General features: G+C 35.6%; 1 protein-coding gene across 1 annotated transcript in view; it reads right to left on the reverse strand.

The window, feature by feature from the left end:
* Nucleotides 1-17,269, reverse strand: part of LAMA1 (laminin subunit alpha 1) — a gene marked incomplete at both ends in the record, with an annotated part of 106,597 nt that overhangs the window by 14,204 nt on the left and 75,124 nt on the right. Inside the window, 16 exons of the mRNA XM_082329035.1 lie at nucleotides 122-266; nucleotides 1,412-1,562; nucleotides 2,534-2,658; nucleotides 3,198-3,348; nucleotides 3,615-3,748; nucleotides 4,561-4,704; nucleotides 6,422-6,576; nucleotides 6,892-7,074; nucleotides 9,024-9,140; nucleotides 10,412-10,505; nucleotides 11,773-11,911; nucleotides 13,039-13,202; nucleotides 13,290-13,406; nucleotides 13,649-13,859; nucleotides 16,201-16,363; nucleotides 16,529-16,640. Of these exons, the coding sequence (XP_082185161.1) occupies nucleotides 122-266; nucleotides 1,412-1,562; nucleotides 2,534-2,658; nucleotides 3,198-3,348; nucleotides 3,615-3,748; nucleotides 4,561-4,704; nucleotides 6,422-6,576; nucleotides 6,892-7,074; nucleotides 9,024-9,140; nucleotides 10,412-10,505; nucleotides 11,773-11,911; nucleotides 13,039-13,202; nucleotides 13,290-13,406; nucleotides 13,649-13,859; nucleotides 16,201-16,363; nucleotides 16,529-16,640 (2,305 nt within the window). The remainder of the gene's footprint in view (nucleotides 1-121; nucleotides 267-1,411; nucleotides 1,563-2,533; nucleotides 2,659-3,197; nucleotides 3,349-3,614; nucleotides 3,749-4,560; nucleotides 4,705-6,421; nucleotides 6,577-6,891; nucleotides 7,075-9,023; nucleotides 9,141-10,411; nucleotides 10,506-11,772; nucleotides 11,912-13,038; nucleotides 13,203-13,289; nucleotides 13,407-13,648; nucleotides 13,860-16,200; nucleotides 16,364-16,528; nucleotides 16,641-17,269) is intronic.

A 17,269-nucleotide genomic window follows, 5' to 3' on the forward strand; every position in this document is an offset into this window, starting at 1 on the left:
GGCTGCTAAAGAAACTGCATTGGAAGTGACCAAATTTGGTTGCAGTGATGTTCCCTGTGGCCATCTTAGCTATCTGTATTTCTAAAATGTGCAGACACCTGTTTTTTTCACTGTAGCCTACCTTGTTTCTTGTTCCGACTGAATGAAATTTTATACCATGTTCCATTGTTGTAACGATTTTCTGTTGTAAGAGTAAGAGGTCCTGAACCTAGATCAACAGTCACTCTCACTTTGCCATCAACAAGCTCAAGGGACAAGAAATCTCTCTGGGAGGAAAAAAAAAAAAAGAACGAACAAAAACAAAAAAAACAAACAAACAACAGATTAAATTCCTGGAAATAAAATCTTCCAAAAAGATGTATCCTTGGCAGGTTTGGGCTACTGTGTGAAAAAGGTTTGGTAACTCTTGTACCTAGACTATTCCTTAGGCCCAAGGCACTTATCTTTGCTATGTTTAGGAAAATGAAATTACATGTACCTCACAAGGACGTCATTTTGTTTTGTTGTTATTCTTACTTAAATGCACCATCAGGCTTGATTACTCAGCAGAGGCAGGTTTAAATAACAAATGTCACATTTGCTTTTTTTTGGATGAAGTCGAGAGTAATTTGAATTGTCTGTTAGCATAATGATCAAACACTACAATGTTCTTTCTGCACGAAGCAAAGAGCTTCTTCACACAGTAAAAAAAGACTTTCTGAATTGTATTAGAAGTGCCCTGCACTGTAAAACTTAAGTCAGATATCATTGTGCAATGTATTCAGGCAGTGAATACATAACAAAGCAAATGAATAATGCAGTGACTCTGAAATAATCCGTATCTAAACAAAGCTTTGTCCTCCTTCAGGAAAAGAAAACCACCAGCTAAGTATGCGGTAAACTGCATGACATGATAATGAAGGTCTGGAGATGGCTCTAGGTTATATTGCTATTGCAGGGAGTTTTATTTAATTTACTTCAGTTTACTGAATTCCCATCTTATGGATTTATTTCAATATGTCTATTCAATATTATATTGTCCTTCTGCAAGCTCAGTTCCGAAAGATTTTACATTCTGCAAAGGTTCCTCCAATTGAATAAAACTAGATAGCTATCCCTACTGTTTCTTTTTCTTGCCTTTAGTTAAATAATCATTAATTTTAGTCTAGAATTAAAATAAATTATGGAGAATTCTTTTCATTGGTTAATTTTGCCCTTAGTATATGTGAATATTTGCTCTAAAGAGTTATCTCTAGGGTTCCTGCCTTTACTCATTTGGCTTATCATATCAATCACAGGTGACAATCTATACTAGAGATAATAACTTGTTTTAATATACATAAGCCGAAAAATAACAAAGAAGAAAGCAAGAAACCATCAAGTGATCTAAACATGTTTTTTGACAGCTTAAGAATCTGATCCATTTTCTTACAGTGCCATTTGAAGCAAGATACAGAAGAAGCCCGTTAGGTGAAAATGTACTGAAAAATATTATTATCTGAGTCACTGTTGAGCGGAGTGCCTTCTCCACAACTGAGTATCCACTGCCATCAAAATGGAATGAAGTGTCCTCATCCTGTGGGCTACAGAAGTAGAAAACAGAGTTAAAAATGTTAACTGAAGATTTGTGTTTTTCCAGTAATTTTTGTATAAAATATAAGAAAAGTTAGATCAGTTGGTGCAGCCCCCAGGCAGTATGATTAGAAAGTGTGGAAAGAGACTTGAATCTTGATGTTATGAATAACTGAAGGATTCCAGCCAAAGGCCACTTTCATTATAGAATCTCACAACACATGATTTAGCCATTGGGAAGAATGTATGCAAGATAAAAAATGTTCTTCCCTGATGTATGAAAAATACTCAACAATTTCTTAAGGAAAAAAAATAATTGTTACAACATACACCCTCTTACTTAAAACATGTCATCCATTTATCAAAATGCTTTGCGTAATTGCACTTACAATAGATGTTCCATTAGCCCCTTTCCCTGCAATATAATACTTGTAAAAAATATCTCGTACAATCAAGCAGCACCCTCTGCTGTTTGTACATGAAACATTCTGCAAAAGGGAATATGGTCAAGCACATTTCATTTCAATTCCTTAAAAATAGTACAGTCTGCAGTCCTTTTTCACAATGATTACAATAATGGTAGCAAGCTCAGTGGCTACAGTTTTGCTATGGATTTTTTTTATAAGAGTGCTTTACACTGTTTCTTATCCTAGGAAAGAATAAATTTGTCTCGCTGGAAATTACTGGAAAGCAAACATTGCAAAATAGTTTGGTTCACTGGCAGTCCCTACTTTCAACGCACAAAATAGACCACAGCAATAGAACTCCTGTGAAAAACTGAGTAATAATTGATAAAATTCCATACAATGAAATTATTTGACACAACTGGCACATTCAGATTAGCGTGTTCAGAACTGTAAGTTAATGATCAATGAAACACTGCAATTTGTCTGAGTTCATTATTTTTAGCTAGCACAGAAATATATATTACAGATGTAAATTACTCTAAATCTGTTACAAAAAAGAGAGTGAGACAAAATACCTTCCAAAACAGCCATTGCACTTGCCCTCTCTTTCCATGTAGTTCCAAAGACCAATAGATTTGCCATTCAGGGATGCCTCTCCCATGCACCCTTTAAAATGGGTCACCTTAACAGCAGGTGATTTCTGTAAGACAAGAAATACCTCATTAATACAATTAATGTTAAGTACTTTGAAAATTATGCAGCCAAATTTTTGCTTGCCTGTCTTCCTTGAACTCTTTGTTGGGTATAAATTATAATAAAAGAACAACACGTTTCAGCATAACTATTAACAATTATATTTAAATCATAATAGATTAGTTTTGCAGCAAGTAAAAAAGTAAAATAACGATGTCCTTGACCTACTTACATGCCTCATGGCATGAATAACAATGGCAAGCTAAAAGAAGCCATGGAAGAAGGAAACGAAAACCAAATTCATTGTGTAATGTCTATGCATCATGCAAGCACATACAGCCTGTCCTGGTTAACACTTTATGCAAACATTTCCAGGGAAAATTAACTTCAGGATACTAGAGCATCCTTATAGAACTTTTGCTTTATGTTTAGAGTACGAGGCATTTCTTGATGAAGTAACCAATTCATGCAATTATTTCTAAAAGTCAAAAGTATATCTCAAACATGATAAAAACATGTTACAGAAAGCTGATCTCAGAATTGAACCTTGATTTGCCCTCCAAGTCCTCCGATAAACATTAGGGTTGATTTGTTAACATCCAGTATGCTGGCTGTCCCCGGAGAGGATGCAGATTTAGATGAAGTTTTCTTACTGGAGTTCATTTCCTCTATGCTGAGTGTACCTGTTTTTCCAAACCTGCCAAGTACAAATACTAATAAATAGTTTTAGAAATCACCAGGCTTAATCAACACATGCTATTGATTTCTCTTCTTAAGGACAAGAAAAATCTTATCACTGGAAAACTCAGAAGATTATTTGTGTTGTTCATGCCAAGTTCACTCAAGTAGCTGGACATTTCTACAATACAGCCATCTCAATTTTTTTTTTTTTTTTTTAAGAAAATAATAATAATCATAATCAATTTTCCTATCCAACATTTATGCCATTCTCATTTTAATTACCTGGTTGCATGTATTCTATGCCATTTGTTGTTGTCAATTTGAAAATCAGGGTATTCCACTCTTGTTGATCCAGAGCCCAAATCCCAAAGAAGAGCTACCTTACCACGTCGCATCTCCACTGCAAGGAAGTCTGTCTGAAAAACAGCAGGGCTTATTCTAATACATGGCATCAAACATGTAGTTACCATTTTGTGTATTTTAACATGTAACACTGAGAAAGTTTTTCCAGATTCATGTCCCTACATCCCATATTACAGGAGTTAACTTTTAGCAAAATCGGGCCCAGTAAATTTTTACTCATTTTTACTTTTAATGAAACAAAAAAACTCAGCTTATATACAAGTAGGTGACTGTTTTCTTTATAGATATATAAAAACATGATGTACACGCATGTATACATTTAGAAATATGCACTTCTGAGTGTATATGAACTGACCTACCAGTTTGTGAAAAAGTACTGTCACATGATAGCGTGCCACAAGGAGCCTAATTTATTAGGATTACAGAGGGAAGGAAGAGGAGGCCCATGTGACAGTTAGCCATCATGCTCCTTCTGAAGTGGGTGGATGTACCATGCTCGTGAGGGCCAAAATCAAATACTTGCTCTATGATACCATGCAAATCACTTGATATACTCCAGCATGCTGTATGAAAGCATCACATAGAGTTTTACACTCCATGAGGTTAATGCACAGCATGGAAAAGGAAGGGAGAGTTTCATGACATGGCCAAGAGGCAATGCTAAGGTCCTTTTATTCTTTACCTTTGAGGATCTCTCGGATCATCTAATGCACAAAAATATTTCCACCCCTAGTGAACACATTTGTCTGCAAGTGGCCTCACTTGGATACTTAATTTGAAGTCAAATAGGAAAAAAACATATATATGGTCATTTAAGAAACATTTGACTACCATCACCTTCAGTAAATGCATGCCAGAAACGTACCTTTCCATTGCTACCCAGGTAGAAAAGGAGGTTATCTGGTTCAGCAGTCTTCACATTGAGTGTTAAGGTGTTGTAATTCGTAGATGAAATTTGGGGTTGGTAGGCACGAATGCAATCTCTGTCTGCTGATACTGCAACTTTAATCTGGGGGGAAAGGAGGAAATGGAATCTAAACAAGTCTCAGTGTACACAGCACATATTTCTGGAATATGTACTTAGCTTCTGACCAACAAATGCAAGCCATTTGCTAAGATACTTTCATGTAATCTAAGTATTGCTACTTGGGTTAGATCTTAGCAATGTCCTAGGTATCACTTCTCAAAGATTCAGAAATAGAGAAGAATGAAATCTGTCATAATTCACTCATTCAATTGGGAGATTTGAAGCCAGTAAATTAAACCATTCAAATACCTCAGAAAATAACAATAAATCTTGGGTCAGAAGCCCATATATCAGTAAAAGCCACTGTAATAATATCAGAAAATAAAGATACAGAAATTTAAAAAGTAAACATAATTTCTAGTCTATGCTTAGAGAAATTTTTTTTTTAAATTTAAAAGGCAGACAGTCTGCAATAATTATGGTTATTTCAAAGTTTTACAACACAGTTTACAGGATTATTCAAAACATACATTTGTGAATATATTACAAGTTAAACTTTCTTAAGATTAAGTAGAGAAATTCATATTTCTGTTGTCATACCACTAACTCCTTTGAACACTGTCTAGTATACTGATAGGACATCAATTCAAACTAAATGCAGCCAAACTCCAAGGAGCTTGGTAGTATAAAAAACAGAAAAGCCTTAACTTCATCAACTTCATTGAATAAGCCTGTAACAACTGAATACCTAAAGCACATGCGTGCATAAGCTTATGGACACAGATATTTACAGTTTCTCTCCTCTAGGAAAAGTTTACAAAACAACAGAACAAACTCTCAAAATTGGAAACAGGGATTTTGCTAATACTTCTTTTCACCCTGGCAGGAAACTCTGTGATTTATGACACTTCAGAAAATACTACACCCTCTTTTCTGCAGTGGATTCATTAAGCTTCAGTAGACTGTGAAAGAGAAGAAATAACCATATAATTAAGGAGATTTGCAGAAAGGACTGAAAGCCTTTTATTTTTTAAAACAAAACCTCCCTAAACCTTACAGTAACATATCCATACTAAAGCCAAAGGCATACCAAAAATTACTGAGTGCAAAGTAATTTTCATATTCCCCTCACAGTTTAATGAGGTCCATAGTACAGTTGAGTCACTTTTGTTGTCTTTAAGGGGGGTGCAAAGATTTAAAAACAAGTATATTATTTGTCTTAAAGTAGTCTGAATGCCTGGCAGCTTCTTGCAAAGAACATATGGACATGGCAGGGCATAGATGGCAAATTTATTGATAGAATCAACACTCTTGTTAAAAAATTTGTAATGATACTTCATGTTATATGGAGGCACCCCACATCAATCTCTAAAATAAGCTTAGAAATTAACATCTTGTCTTAAAAAGAATGACAGCACCATCCCCTCACTTGTTTCTTTCTCACCAAAATATCCTTGTGATTGCTTTCTAACATACTGTATTTCATTATTTTCATAGGAAATAAAAGGAAATAGTAAATAAATTACTGCCTTGCTGTTCTGACAAACTCACAAATGCAATAAGAAGCTTGAAGGTAAAACTACAAAACGTACCAACAGCCCTGCCAGTACGCTTTTAACAACAGTCAGTGCTCTTGGACTTCAGCGAGACTCCGTAACAACCAGGTATTTTGACAGTAGATTTTAGGCTCTTTATCTCAAAGAACTTCCCTACTAAAAGTGAAAGTGAAGCCAGTTAAGTCTGGGATGATGGAACTTACAGATGCTGCCTGCTTGCGGGCCTGGCTGATGAGCTCTTTAATTTCAGACAGGTTTCTGTTCAGGTTCTCCTCTAGCATTTTCAAAGGCTTCAGCCTATCCAATAAAAGACTTGCTTGTGCTTCAACTTCTTTAACTTGTTTTTCAGCTGTGATTGCTGCCAAAACATAAATGAAATGTTGAGGCAGGTTGAAAGAGAAATATACTGTTCATTGCTAAAATACTTAGCCAAGGTGGCCTGTTTCTGATCATTTTGTTTTCAGCAATTTTAAATAGCAGTAAGGAATATGCATACTTAAGGGTATCCCATGTGACTCCTCTAGAGGTCTTTTAAAAAGTTACCACATTGTTATTGAATTAGGGAGAAACTTTCAGTCCATCAGACTCACATTTAATGCCTATTAAAATTTAATATTAGTACTGCTTCTGCACGCAGTGACATTTCTAAAGAGCAATGAAGCAGCAAACTTACCAGCTTCTGATGAATCAGTTATAAGTTCACTAGTTTTCCTCAATGTGTCATTAACTCGGGACAATGTAGAAGAAGTATTCAGCAGCTTTTGACTGAAATCCCCAAAGTGACTCAAACCCACCACAGCACTGGTGTTTGCAGAAACAGCCAGCTCTTTCACCTCAAGCATGTATTTTCTTGTATCTGAAACACAGTTCCCAGGTTAAAAAAAATTCACAGCTTTCATACATACTTGGGAGTAGTAAATGCCTGGCTTCATAACACAGTTAGTTAGAAACATAGTCAAAACACTAGAAATGCTGTCAGTTACATTCCTTTCACAGTAAAAGTTATATTTTTGTTTGTTTGTATTCTTCAGTCTGTGAGGGGAGCTCCAAATCAAGACCTACTGTGATCTAACTTTGCTTAGCTGTTGAATGCATCATGGCTTACAGAGTGGAAGTTTACCTTCTGTGAAACTGGAGTGCCAGGAGGCTGGTACAACTCCTCTTGCCCAGTTATTAAGTTGGAAACTTAAAACTTTTGTTCAGGGCTATGGCCCTAAACAAAAAACATGGTAAATGTTCCTAAGCTGGTGATACAGATATGGATATAGCTATAGATGTATATTTGTTCATACACACACACACACACAGAGGTATGTAATAATAAAATATATTACACACATATATAAAAATAATAGAATTTGCAGCAATTTTAATTAAGGCTCATCAGTTTAGATTTTCAAGTCTTTTAATCAAAAGACTTGATTAATCCAAGTTTTGAATTCTAGGAAAAATGTTCTATTTTTCATGACCAGCTCTGAACAGAATGCAGTGATGGGGAACTTGATTCTGCCTATCCGAACAGGAAGATTATATGAATACATCAGGGCTCATAGTGTTTAAGTTCCCTGAATGAGTGTTGGCACCCAAAGTCTCTAGACTAAGACTTGTGTTTTGAATCTTACAGAAAGCTGGTGAGGCAGAAGGTCTATTACACCCTTTGCTTTGGGCTATGATCACTTACATAGTGAGTGCACCACTCCCAATCTCAGCCTACCCCTTATACCCCCTGAGCCCAGAGTAGTGGGAAGATGCTGCAGCTGGCACAAAAGGCCTGATTTAGTCCTGCAGGGATGCTTTTTCACCACTGGTACCCTATACCAAGGCCAACACCACCATGAATCTCTGCTCAGATAAAAAAACCCAAAACCAAACCAACCAAACAAAAACTTCACGAAATGTAACAACAAAACTGAAATCAAACAATCTTGAGCTGTGAATTAAGGAGGACAAGTCCTATGATTTTAATAATGCCTTAATTTTCAATGTGTAGCTTTATGTTAGATAGCATCCTGCAATTAATATACAGTGTAACTTTATCACTAATATCACTCTTTAGTGTGAGTTAAGAGCCTGAGTTGTAAAATAGGTATTTTAAAGCTTTGGACTTAGCATTCTAATCTGGACATATAGCACAACCCAACAACCCAGGCAGGAGGTCTTTATGAGTGTTTTTCTACCTTAAAAAAAAAAAAGCATTATTAAGGTTGGCAAAGTATTTCAGACCCTCTTATTCACAACTTCAAAGACATTTTCTCTATTAGTTTCCATGAACTCTAGGTCTTGCCTTTATCCAAAATAATGACTTTTTTTTAAAAGGGAATTCTTTTGTTTTGGAAAAAGCACAGAAGGTACATTTTAATCAGTTAAATGAAGTCAGCATGTACAACTAGAAAACATTTAGACGCAGATGATAAGATTCATAGTGCAATATAAACAATTTTGAAACAAGTTATCAAAAGAAAGCAAAACCTCACAGTTCCATATATAAGTTTCCCTCCATGTGGGATTAAGTATTCTAGGGCTTCACTCTCATCTAATATCAGTGTAATTATATTGCTTTCAGAGCCCCCCCCGATTTACAGCAGTGTGAAATGGGAATCAGACTACAGACCTTATATGGTAACCCAGTTATGTTTCATGGGTTTACCAAAAAAATGGAAAATATTGCTTGTAAGGGAGGGAGTTAAATGAGTCTCCAGTATAGTTTATTGCTAGGTCTCTGCAATCAGACAGTGAACAGGATTTTATTACAATTGTACTAGACGGTTCTGTAATAACGAGAATGTCAATACAAATTTCACTTACCATTAGGCAATGCTCTTAGCACCAACAGGGAATCATTAAGCTGGTTGACAATTTTATTAGTACTTTCCTGAATCTTTTCTACCTTTTTGTTCAACCCATTCAATCCAAATAAAAGGCCTGTTGGAAGAAATAACTGATTTTTCTATGCATAAACAAATACCATACAACCCACACAAACCTTATGTATAGGGAAAATAAGCGCTTATTTAATGAATGGAACTTTTTCTGTTTTTTTCAACAGAAAGAGCATTTTACAAACAGGAATGCAAAATTAATGCAGTATGCACAGATAAGCTCCTGTGGGCACTATTCCAGACAAAGTTATCCTTTTTGGCTAATTCCGCCAGACTGAATTGGTAGAAACATAGTCAGGAAAAGGCTACAAATAAATTAAAATGATTCCATGATTGTGGACTCTTATAATTTTTATGATGTTCTTCACTTTTTGTGATATCTGACAGGAGCCAAAGAAGTGTTTTTCTTTTATTTATTTGTGATTTGTTTGCAGAATCCTCTCACTAGAAACAAAAATACATAGAACAGAAGGAACAAAAAAGGTATGCATTCTGTCTATCTGAATTACATAAAACGTATACATATTTGTAAAGCCATTGATATTAAAAGCAAAAACCAATTTATAGTTACAATTTATCTCTCTGAAACATTCACTTTCTGTCCCGTTTTGTCCAAAATTTCCCTTTGGGTCAGCCTCTGCTCCTACACAAAGTCTCTGTTCAAAATGCTTTTGAACCTCCACGGTGCAGACTCCAATGCCTTGCTGATATCTTTGGAGTTAATAAGAAAACCAAAGGATTGGGGAATTTATAGAGGGACTCTCAGCTAAAAGGAACTTTGTACAGACAAAAAAGGTTCAGCTTGTTACTGTATTTCAGCTGTGTAGAAGGAACAAGTAAAAATTATTATGATTTAAATATATCATCCTACATACTTCTGTAATCCACCATGTATTAGATAAAATTGGATTAATAGATTTCTTCAATAATTAATTATGTTTGTTCTTTGTCTACTGCACAATCCTTAATGATTTAATTCATAACATTTGGAAAAACAGCCATTTAAAGAAAGCATTGCTTGGAGTTAAACGAGGTACACTGAAGGTCAATTTTTAAAATGTTTACAGAGAAAAATTATATTCTGACCCAAAAAATAAAATACTACATGACTCCATAATACATTCATCTTAATTGTATGAAAATAGGTATATAGTCATATATAGTCATATGCAGTATTTTACCTTAGCCTATGCTCATTTGAAAAAAAAAAAAAAAACACACAAAAAACCCACATTAAAAAAAAAAAAAAACCAACACAAAACAGGATATAGAAAAAGAAATAGAAGCAGAAATGTTAAACTCTAAAGAACTGACCATCACTTTTTTTCTTCAGATTTTTAGCTTCATTCTGAAATTTGGAGCTAAGCAGTAGAGTTTCTTTTCCAAGAAGACTGAGAGACTCCTCTGGCTGAAAAACACAGACATCACTTGCCACATATGAAAAATGGAAATTCAGCTGAAAACATTTAAGTATCTGCAGATGTCTACTTCAAGTTACTGAACATTATGAGATATTCTATTTATTACGTTATTAAGCATCAATTAAAAAAAAATACAAGTTGCAATCTTTTGTCCAAGAATGTGACATTGAATCTCTTCATGAGTTAATAAAAAAAAGATGACTGTGAAACAAAACCTACCAAATTATAGTTTGAACACTGCTACTGATTCAGTGTTCCTTTCAGAACATCAGTAATTCTAGTTCCAGGCCTAAGTCAAAATTCCCAGCACTGAGCACTTTAAAGTGAGATATCTCAAAATCCCAATCTTTAAAGTGTTCTTTTAATCCATTTGTCCAACTGGAAAATCTGGAAAAGTACCCTGAAGGATTCATGCTGTACAAAGTTCTAATAAGACAGAGTGCTATAAAATAACATACTAGCTCACAAAACAATGCCAACTATTTTGATCACTATCATGGAAATCCATTGTCGCATATTTGTTTCTCCACGCATAACGTGCATGACACTTGTAAAACATAGCCCATTCCTTCCTTGGGTTTACAATCAGGAAAAGCAGAAAGAGATAAAAGAGGTAAAATAGAATAATATGAAAGTAATAAAGTCAGACTGGTAAGTAGTCCGGTCTTTTTAATCTACTGTTTCAATAACAACCTAATAATCTTGCAAGGCAGAGGGATGGCAGATGAGACACAAACATACATTTGGTTATGAAATGTCCTCAACTAAGCAAAATAGTTGTGGTTGGTAATACCTAGATGGAAATGGAAGAGGGACAGGTCAAATAATTGGTTGAATAATTCCAATTCCAATTCCAGGTCAAATAATGATGGTTGAATAATTCCAAAGGTGGAAGGAGCACCAGAGGTTTGGGAACTTAAGTTCTACAGGAATGCATCAGATGACTGATATAAACACCCATAGAATCAAGTCCAGTCCAGCTAACCATGCATTAGACATTAAAAAGGCAAACAAAAAAGGTAAAATGGTACTGTGGCGGCGAGAAAAGCAAGGTAAACAGAACATGAAGTTTGGTACGATTACTGCCTTGGAGTACAGATTCAGGATACAGTACATACTAGTTGGTAGGACAGGCTGCCATACATGCCTCCATCAAGAAGACTCAAGTTTCAGCAAGCGCAAAAACAATTAGAACAAATATTCCAAAATGAGAAAAGGAAAGATGCTAATTAAAATACTAATATTGATACTTACTAAATCCAAGGGGCCATTCACAACTCTAGATGCATCATCTGCCAAACCCTCTGTTCTTTCAATCACACTTTTAACACTGGAGTGGGTGTAGACAGCAGCAGTTGTGTTCAGAGTCACATTTCTTACTTTAGAGAGGCCACTAAATAGAGAATTAACAAGTAATTCTGTTTTCATGAGAGTATCTTAATCAAGCACTAAGTTCCATGTCTCAGTTACAACATGCACATCTTTCTAGAATACATGATGCAGTCTGAAAAAATGAGCACGCCTTGCCCTATGCTGCGTAAGGGGCTTTAAGTTCATTATTTTGAACCGAAAAAATCAGTTCAAAGAAGGCTTTAACCTTCCCCCACCCTTTTTGTTCCTGTTTGTTTATGGTCAGTTTTTCAATTTATAAAGCCACTTAGTCACTTAGAACAAACACATCACATCGCCTAAACAGAACAGAACAGAAACAGGTTCCTAGCTGGAGCTTAAAGGCAAAATAGAGAAATACAGAACCTAGGAGGAAATTATAAGCATCTGAAAGCTATTCTGGATTAAATTTTGCTTTACTGAATTTATCTGGCTGTGGCAAAGTCAGCAGAGTTGTTCAGTGTTACGCAGAACAAAATTTTCTGTTCCCAAACTTAAAATACCTGTAAATTTTCCAGTCTGATATGATTTAACTTTTAACACATATCTGCTGACTTTAAAAGACAAAACAGCAAGAATCCTAGAAGGATTCCTGGGATAGAAGATTAATTTCCATTGAATTAACTGGAATGACTTCTCAAATTTCAAATTCTAAGAGTGCATTTGAGTAGATTTGAGACTACAATGCATTCATTTCTGCAAGGTGCTTTGAAAGCAACAATAATGGAGGTATAGTAAGAATAGCCTCTTGATGAGATTCAGAGATAAATTGTCAAGAAGTATTAATACACAGACCAGAAGCTTTTCAAGCCATACCATGATACCACTGGGCATTTAATAATTCGCTAGTTACTGTGTAAGTCAGCCACATGAAATGTGACACTAATCAACCCTCTCCCCAAGAAAGGTACACTGCATTAAAAGTAAAAAGCACTTGAAATGAAATGGGGAATAAAAATAGATCACAGAATCATAGAATGGTTTGGGTTGGAAGGAACCTTAAAAGACCATCTAGTCCAACTCCCCTGCCACGGGCAGGGAAGTCCTTTAGTGGATTAAGCTACTACCTATTTAAATTAATTTGACACTACTGTAAATCTCTCCCGATTTCGTATTTCTTGAGTTTATCACCTCTCTAGTGCATCTGCAAGTCTTTGGAACTGGGTGGCATGGTCCTCGGCTCTGTATACCAGGTCAAGCACTCCTCTCACAGACATCTGCATCACCAGCTCATCCACGTGGTGTCGCAATTTGGTGCTCCATAGGATTAACCCATCCTGGTGGACCTCCAGGTTCTGCACGACAGAATGGTTTTCTCTTTTTTTTCAATAGCAAAATACACCTGATAGTGTCAAAGGGGATATTACAACTTAAGAACTTACAGATGTAGAGTTCTTTACATCTTGGGCAAGAGCAGCAGCAGCATTCACTAGGACCTTCCCTTCATTAATGAGCATGGTCGAGACTTCTTCACCTTCCTTTATATTTAGCTTTTTGTCCTATAGCATAAATCAAATGTTTTATAGTAGTCTGTAAAGTCAGCTAGTGCAGATGAGTTCACATAACACAAAATCGTTTTTTGGTTTTCAAACAGGGGTCTGGTTTCCTTGGAGTTTTTAAGGTATCGCATACATTACCATGTTTAAATGTGTACAATTTTATTAAAGCCTAAAAAGCAGCTTTTAAACACAGTTTCACATTTGATATTTTTTACGTAACAACACTGATTGCCCAGTCTTACATTTAACTCTGCCAGGTTGCTAGAGATAAGAGGAAACAAGCGACTGGTCTCATTGATGTTAGCGAGTGCCTCATTCACCAGGTCCTGGGCATCTTGCAGTGTGCTGTTGTGCTTTGATAAGAGCTGGTTTGCATCCTTTTTTAGTTCAGCAAGCTCCTGCTGGGGTTTAAGATACTCTTTCTGAACCTGGATCAACAAATTTTCTGCAGCTCTGACAAAGAGAGGAATCAGAAAATAAATAAATGACGAAGAAGAAACCGAGGCATGGATTTCTTGAGAAAATGGGGTCATGTGAAATTAATTTAAATGCATCTTCTTACAAAAGTCTGCTATTTTTTTTTTTCTACAATAGCATACATACACATGGTAGCTTAGTTACTCATCTTACCACACAAGAAGATGACTGCCTGGGGGAGAGGGCAGTAATACAGTTCATAAACTTTGTATGTGGTGACTAGAGGGGAAAGGGATTAGTATAAATCATGTTTGCTTGGACTTAATTTGGGACATCCCCCACGTCAAAATCTCTGTGAAACATTCCTCTGGGACTGTTCGACATTTTAATTGTAGTGATTCGTATTTTGAATGTAGGATCAAAACATCAATTATGAGGATTGACACCGGAAAGAAACAAGTAACCAGAACTGAAAGACATATACCCAAGAGTCCTGAGAAGTTTAAATATCAAATAAAAATAAATAGCCTCATTAAAATGAACATTGAAATGAGCAATCTCTGCACTTATCTTTTTTAATCAGTAACAGACATTATCTGGGAAATATCAAATCCCCACAAATCTGTCAGCTGTTAATCGTTTCAGCTGTTCTATCTGGGAAGGCATCTCCATTTGAACACTTTCCAGTACTGACGGAATTGAACTGAAAATGATCCTGAAAGTCCATTCCTTTGCTTCTCTTCATTTCAGCACATACGCTGCATACTGCAACTCCTGTAATGATACTTCTACATAGATGTTTGTCCCTTTTAATCTGATTTCAAATCATATAGATCTTTAGCCAAAGCAAAAGAAACCTAGTTTATTTCACAATTATACACAGCAAAACACATTCCATCTTTCTTGTTGAATAGCAGATGTGCATTTGCATGTATTTCCTAAAACTAATAAGTCAGAGTCCTTACACTCAGAAGCCATAGCCTTAAAAAAGTTACAAGAATGAATGTATTTTACAAGACAGTAATGGCTTCTATTTCAGTGTGGAGTAAAAAGGTTATATTCCAAATTGTTTGGGAACTTTGCCTTATGTGGCAAAGGTGCGGAGGCCTCAGTTACGAATGTTGCTTAACAGTATGTCATCACAAGCTCAGTCCACTGTGAGCCATGTGGTAACTTCTGTTCCCTGAAAAATGGACTGGCAAGCTGCTTATTTAAATCAGTTTTGAATTTACAGCTGCATTGCATGATAAATTCTGCAGAGCAAACAATCTTATAAATCTTATTAACTCTCTTCTTCAATCTGCCAAAGGACACTTATCAGAGAACTTTCAGAAATTTCAACAGAGCCTATAATTGAAAAAGTTAATTTACAAATGCCTTGTATAACAGCTCAAAAGTTGATGTTGAAAGTCAGAACATTCTGTTAACTATGCAACAGGACATTTTGGGACATTTTTGTAAGTACAAAAAAAGCTATTTGAAGTTCCTAATAAATATAAGAATGAATGGTACATTTCTAGTCCATTTTCATGTCCATTTAGCTTCTATACAATTTAATACTCAGCACAAGGACAAGCACAGGAGTCTGGTGAACAAAATGAGACATGCTACCAACACAAACATTCTATCCTGCCTAATTCAAAGCACTTGATAAAGAAAAGTCAAATTTTCAGAAATATTTTACTCTGGTCTAAATCTTTGTCCCTTGAAGCCAATGTTAACACGCTTACAGCTTTTGGTGGGCTAAGGCAATACTTAGTATTTCTGAAGCTGGAACAAAAATTTTGCTGATTGTTGAAACAGTCAATGTCTTATACTGCCAAGTCTGGCAATAAGCACTAATGAACACAAAAGCCATTTTAAAACAGCCTTTAACTGAGGAAAAATCAAGACAACGGAATACAATCCTAAACAGTGCTCAGAATGCTGAAACAAATGCCTTGGTTTCATTTGCAAATCTATGTGATACATATTCCAGTGACAATAAATCGTCATGTCCCTCAGCAGTCCTGACATGTCCTGGGCTTGCAATTCACTGAGACAGTTCTATGACGTCTCCTAGCCAAAAGCAACAAGGAGATGTGTATTAGGGCCAGATCTGAAACAAACTGAACCAGTGAGTCTTTTCATTTATTGCAAGGGAATTTTGTATCACATCCAAATGAACAGGCTTTGGCTATATTAGTATCATGTGCAATGCCCAAATATCTTCAAATCATGTAACTTCAAATTCAGAGTTCATATAGCTCCACCTGGGCTAGTTATCCATCACACTGCCTCTTATTATGGCACAACGTTTCTCCAGATATATCTCCAAAAAGCAGTATTGCATAGTACGGACATATGCAAAATAAAGTTTTCAGTAGAACAGACTTACTTTAGGACACTGGTAGCATCATGGTGCTGTTGAACAAAATCTTTCTTGCGCAATGCATTCAAAAGGGCAGAAATATCATCCTGCAGGCTCTGAGATGTAGCATTTGACAGCGGGAGATCCAGGCCCAGTGTTTCATTTAGTGACATAGCAACTTCAGCAAGTACTAAGTAGAAGAGTAAGCAATTTAGTCATACCATTAAAAAAAGAATATATGTGAACCCCCTGTGCAAACTGCAGCGCTTTCCATGTAAATAGTTCTTTAAGAGTTGTGAAGAAAATATCCTTCTAAATTCTGTAAAGAAGTGGAAATATCATAAAAACAGGATACCTTTGATGGTTGTATGTACTGTGTCAATAAATCCAGTCAGTTCTTGACTTCTATTCCTGGTTTCCTGAGTCATTGTGTTAAGCTGCCAAGCTTTTTTCAAAAATCTAGATGACTAGAACAAAATCAGAGATAATCTTAGTCAGTTCTCCTAAAACACAGATTAATTCATGACATTTGTCTATGGTTTTTACACTTTTTTCCCAATATTGGGAATACTTTGTGAGACGAAACAATGTTTTTGATAAGGCAGACCTAGCTGTTTCATAAAACTCTGATGCTTCCATGCTTGCAGGTGCCTTAATTATATTAAAGTTCCAGCCTCTGATATCAGTGAAGAATTGTGTTATTAATTATTTTCACAATCAATAAGATCATAATTACCAAAGCTATTTCTTTAATAAAGTAAACTTTAAATATTTTTTTAGCTGCAACTAATGTATCTAAAGAAAATCACTCTTCTGGATACATCACTATTAGCAATAACAACACTGTTAGTGCAAGTGCCTAGTTAGATTATGTATACATGGTCAGAAAATTAAAAGTATATATGGTCAGCAAATGTGATCTAACGGCTGAAGTACCATTGTCAATTTTCTTCCTACAATTTTTCTTGTGTTAAAACTGAATAAAGAATACAAATGTTGTCTACTTTTCATGTGGGTTTGCAACAGATTTATTTCTGCTGAGATAATTTTAAACACAATACTACAGGTATTAAAGACTTTTTAGTGAATATTCAGC

This window comes from Platalea leucorodia (assembly GCF_965183815.1).
Source record: "Platalea leucorodia genome assembly, chromosome: 1".
Classification (NCBI taxonomy): domain Eukaryota; kingdom Metazoa; phylum Chordata; class Aves; order Pelecaniformes; family Threskiornithidae; genus Platalea; species Platalea leucorodia.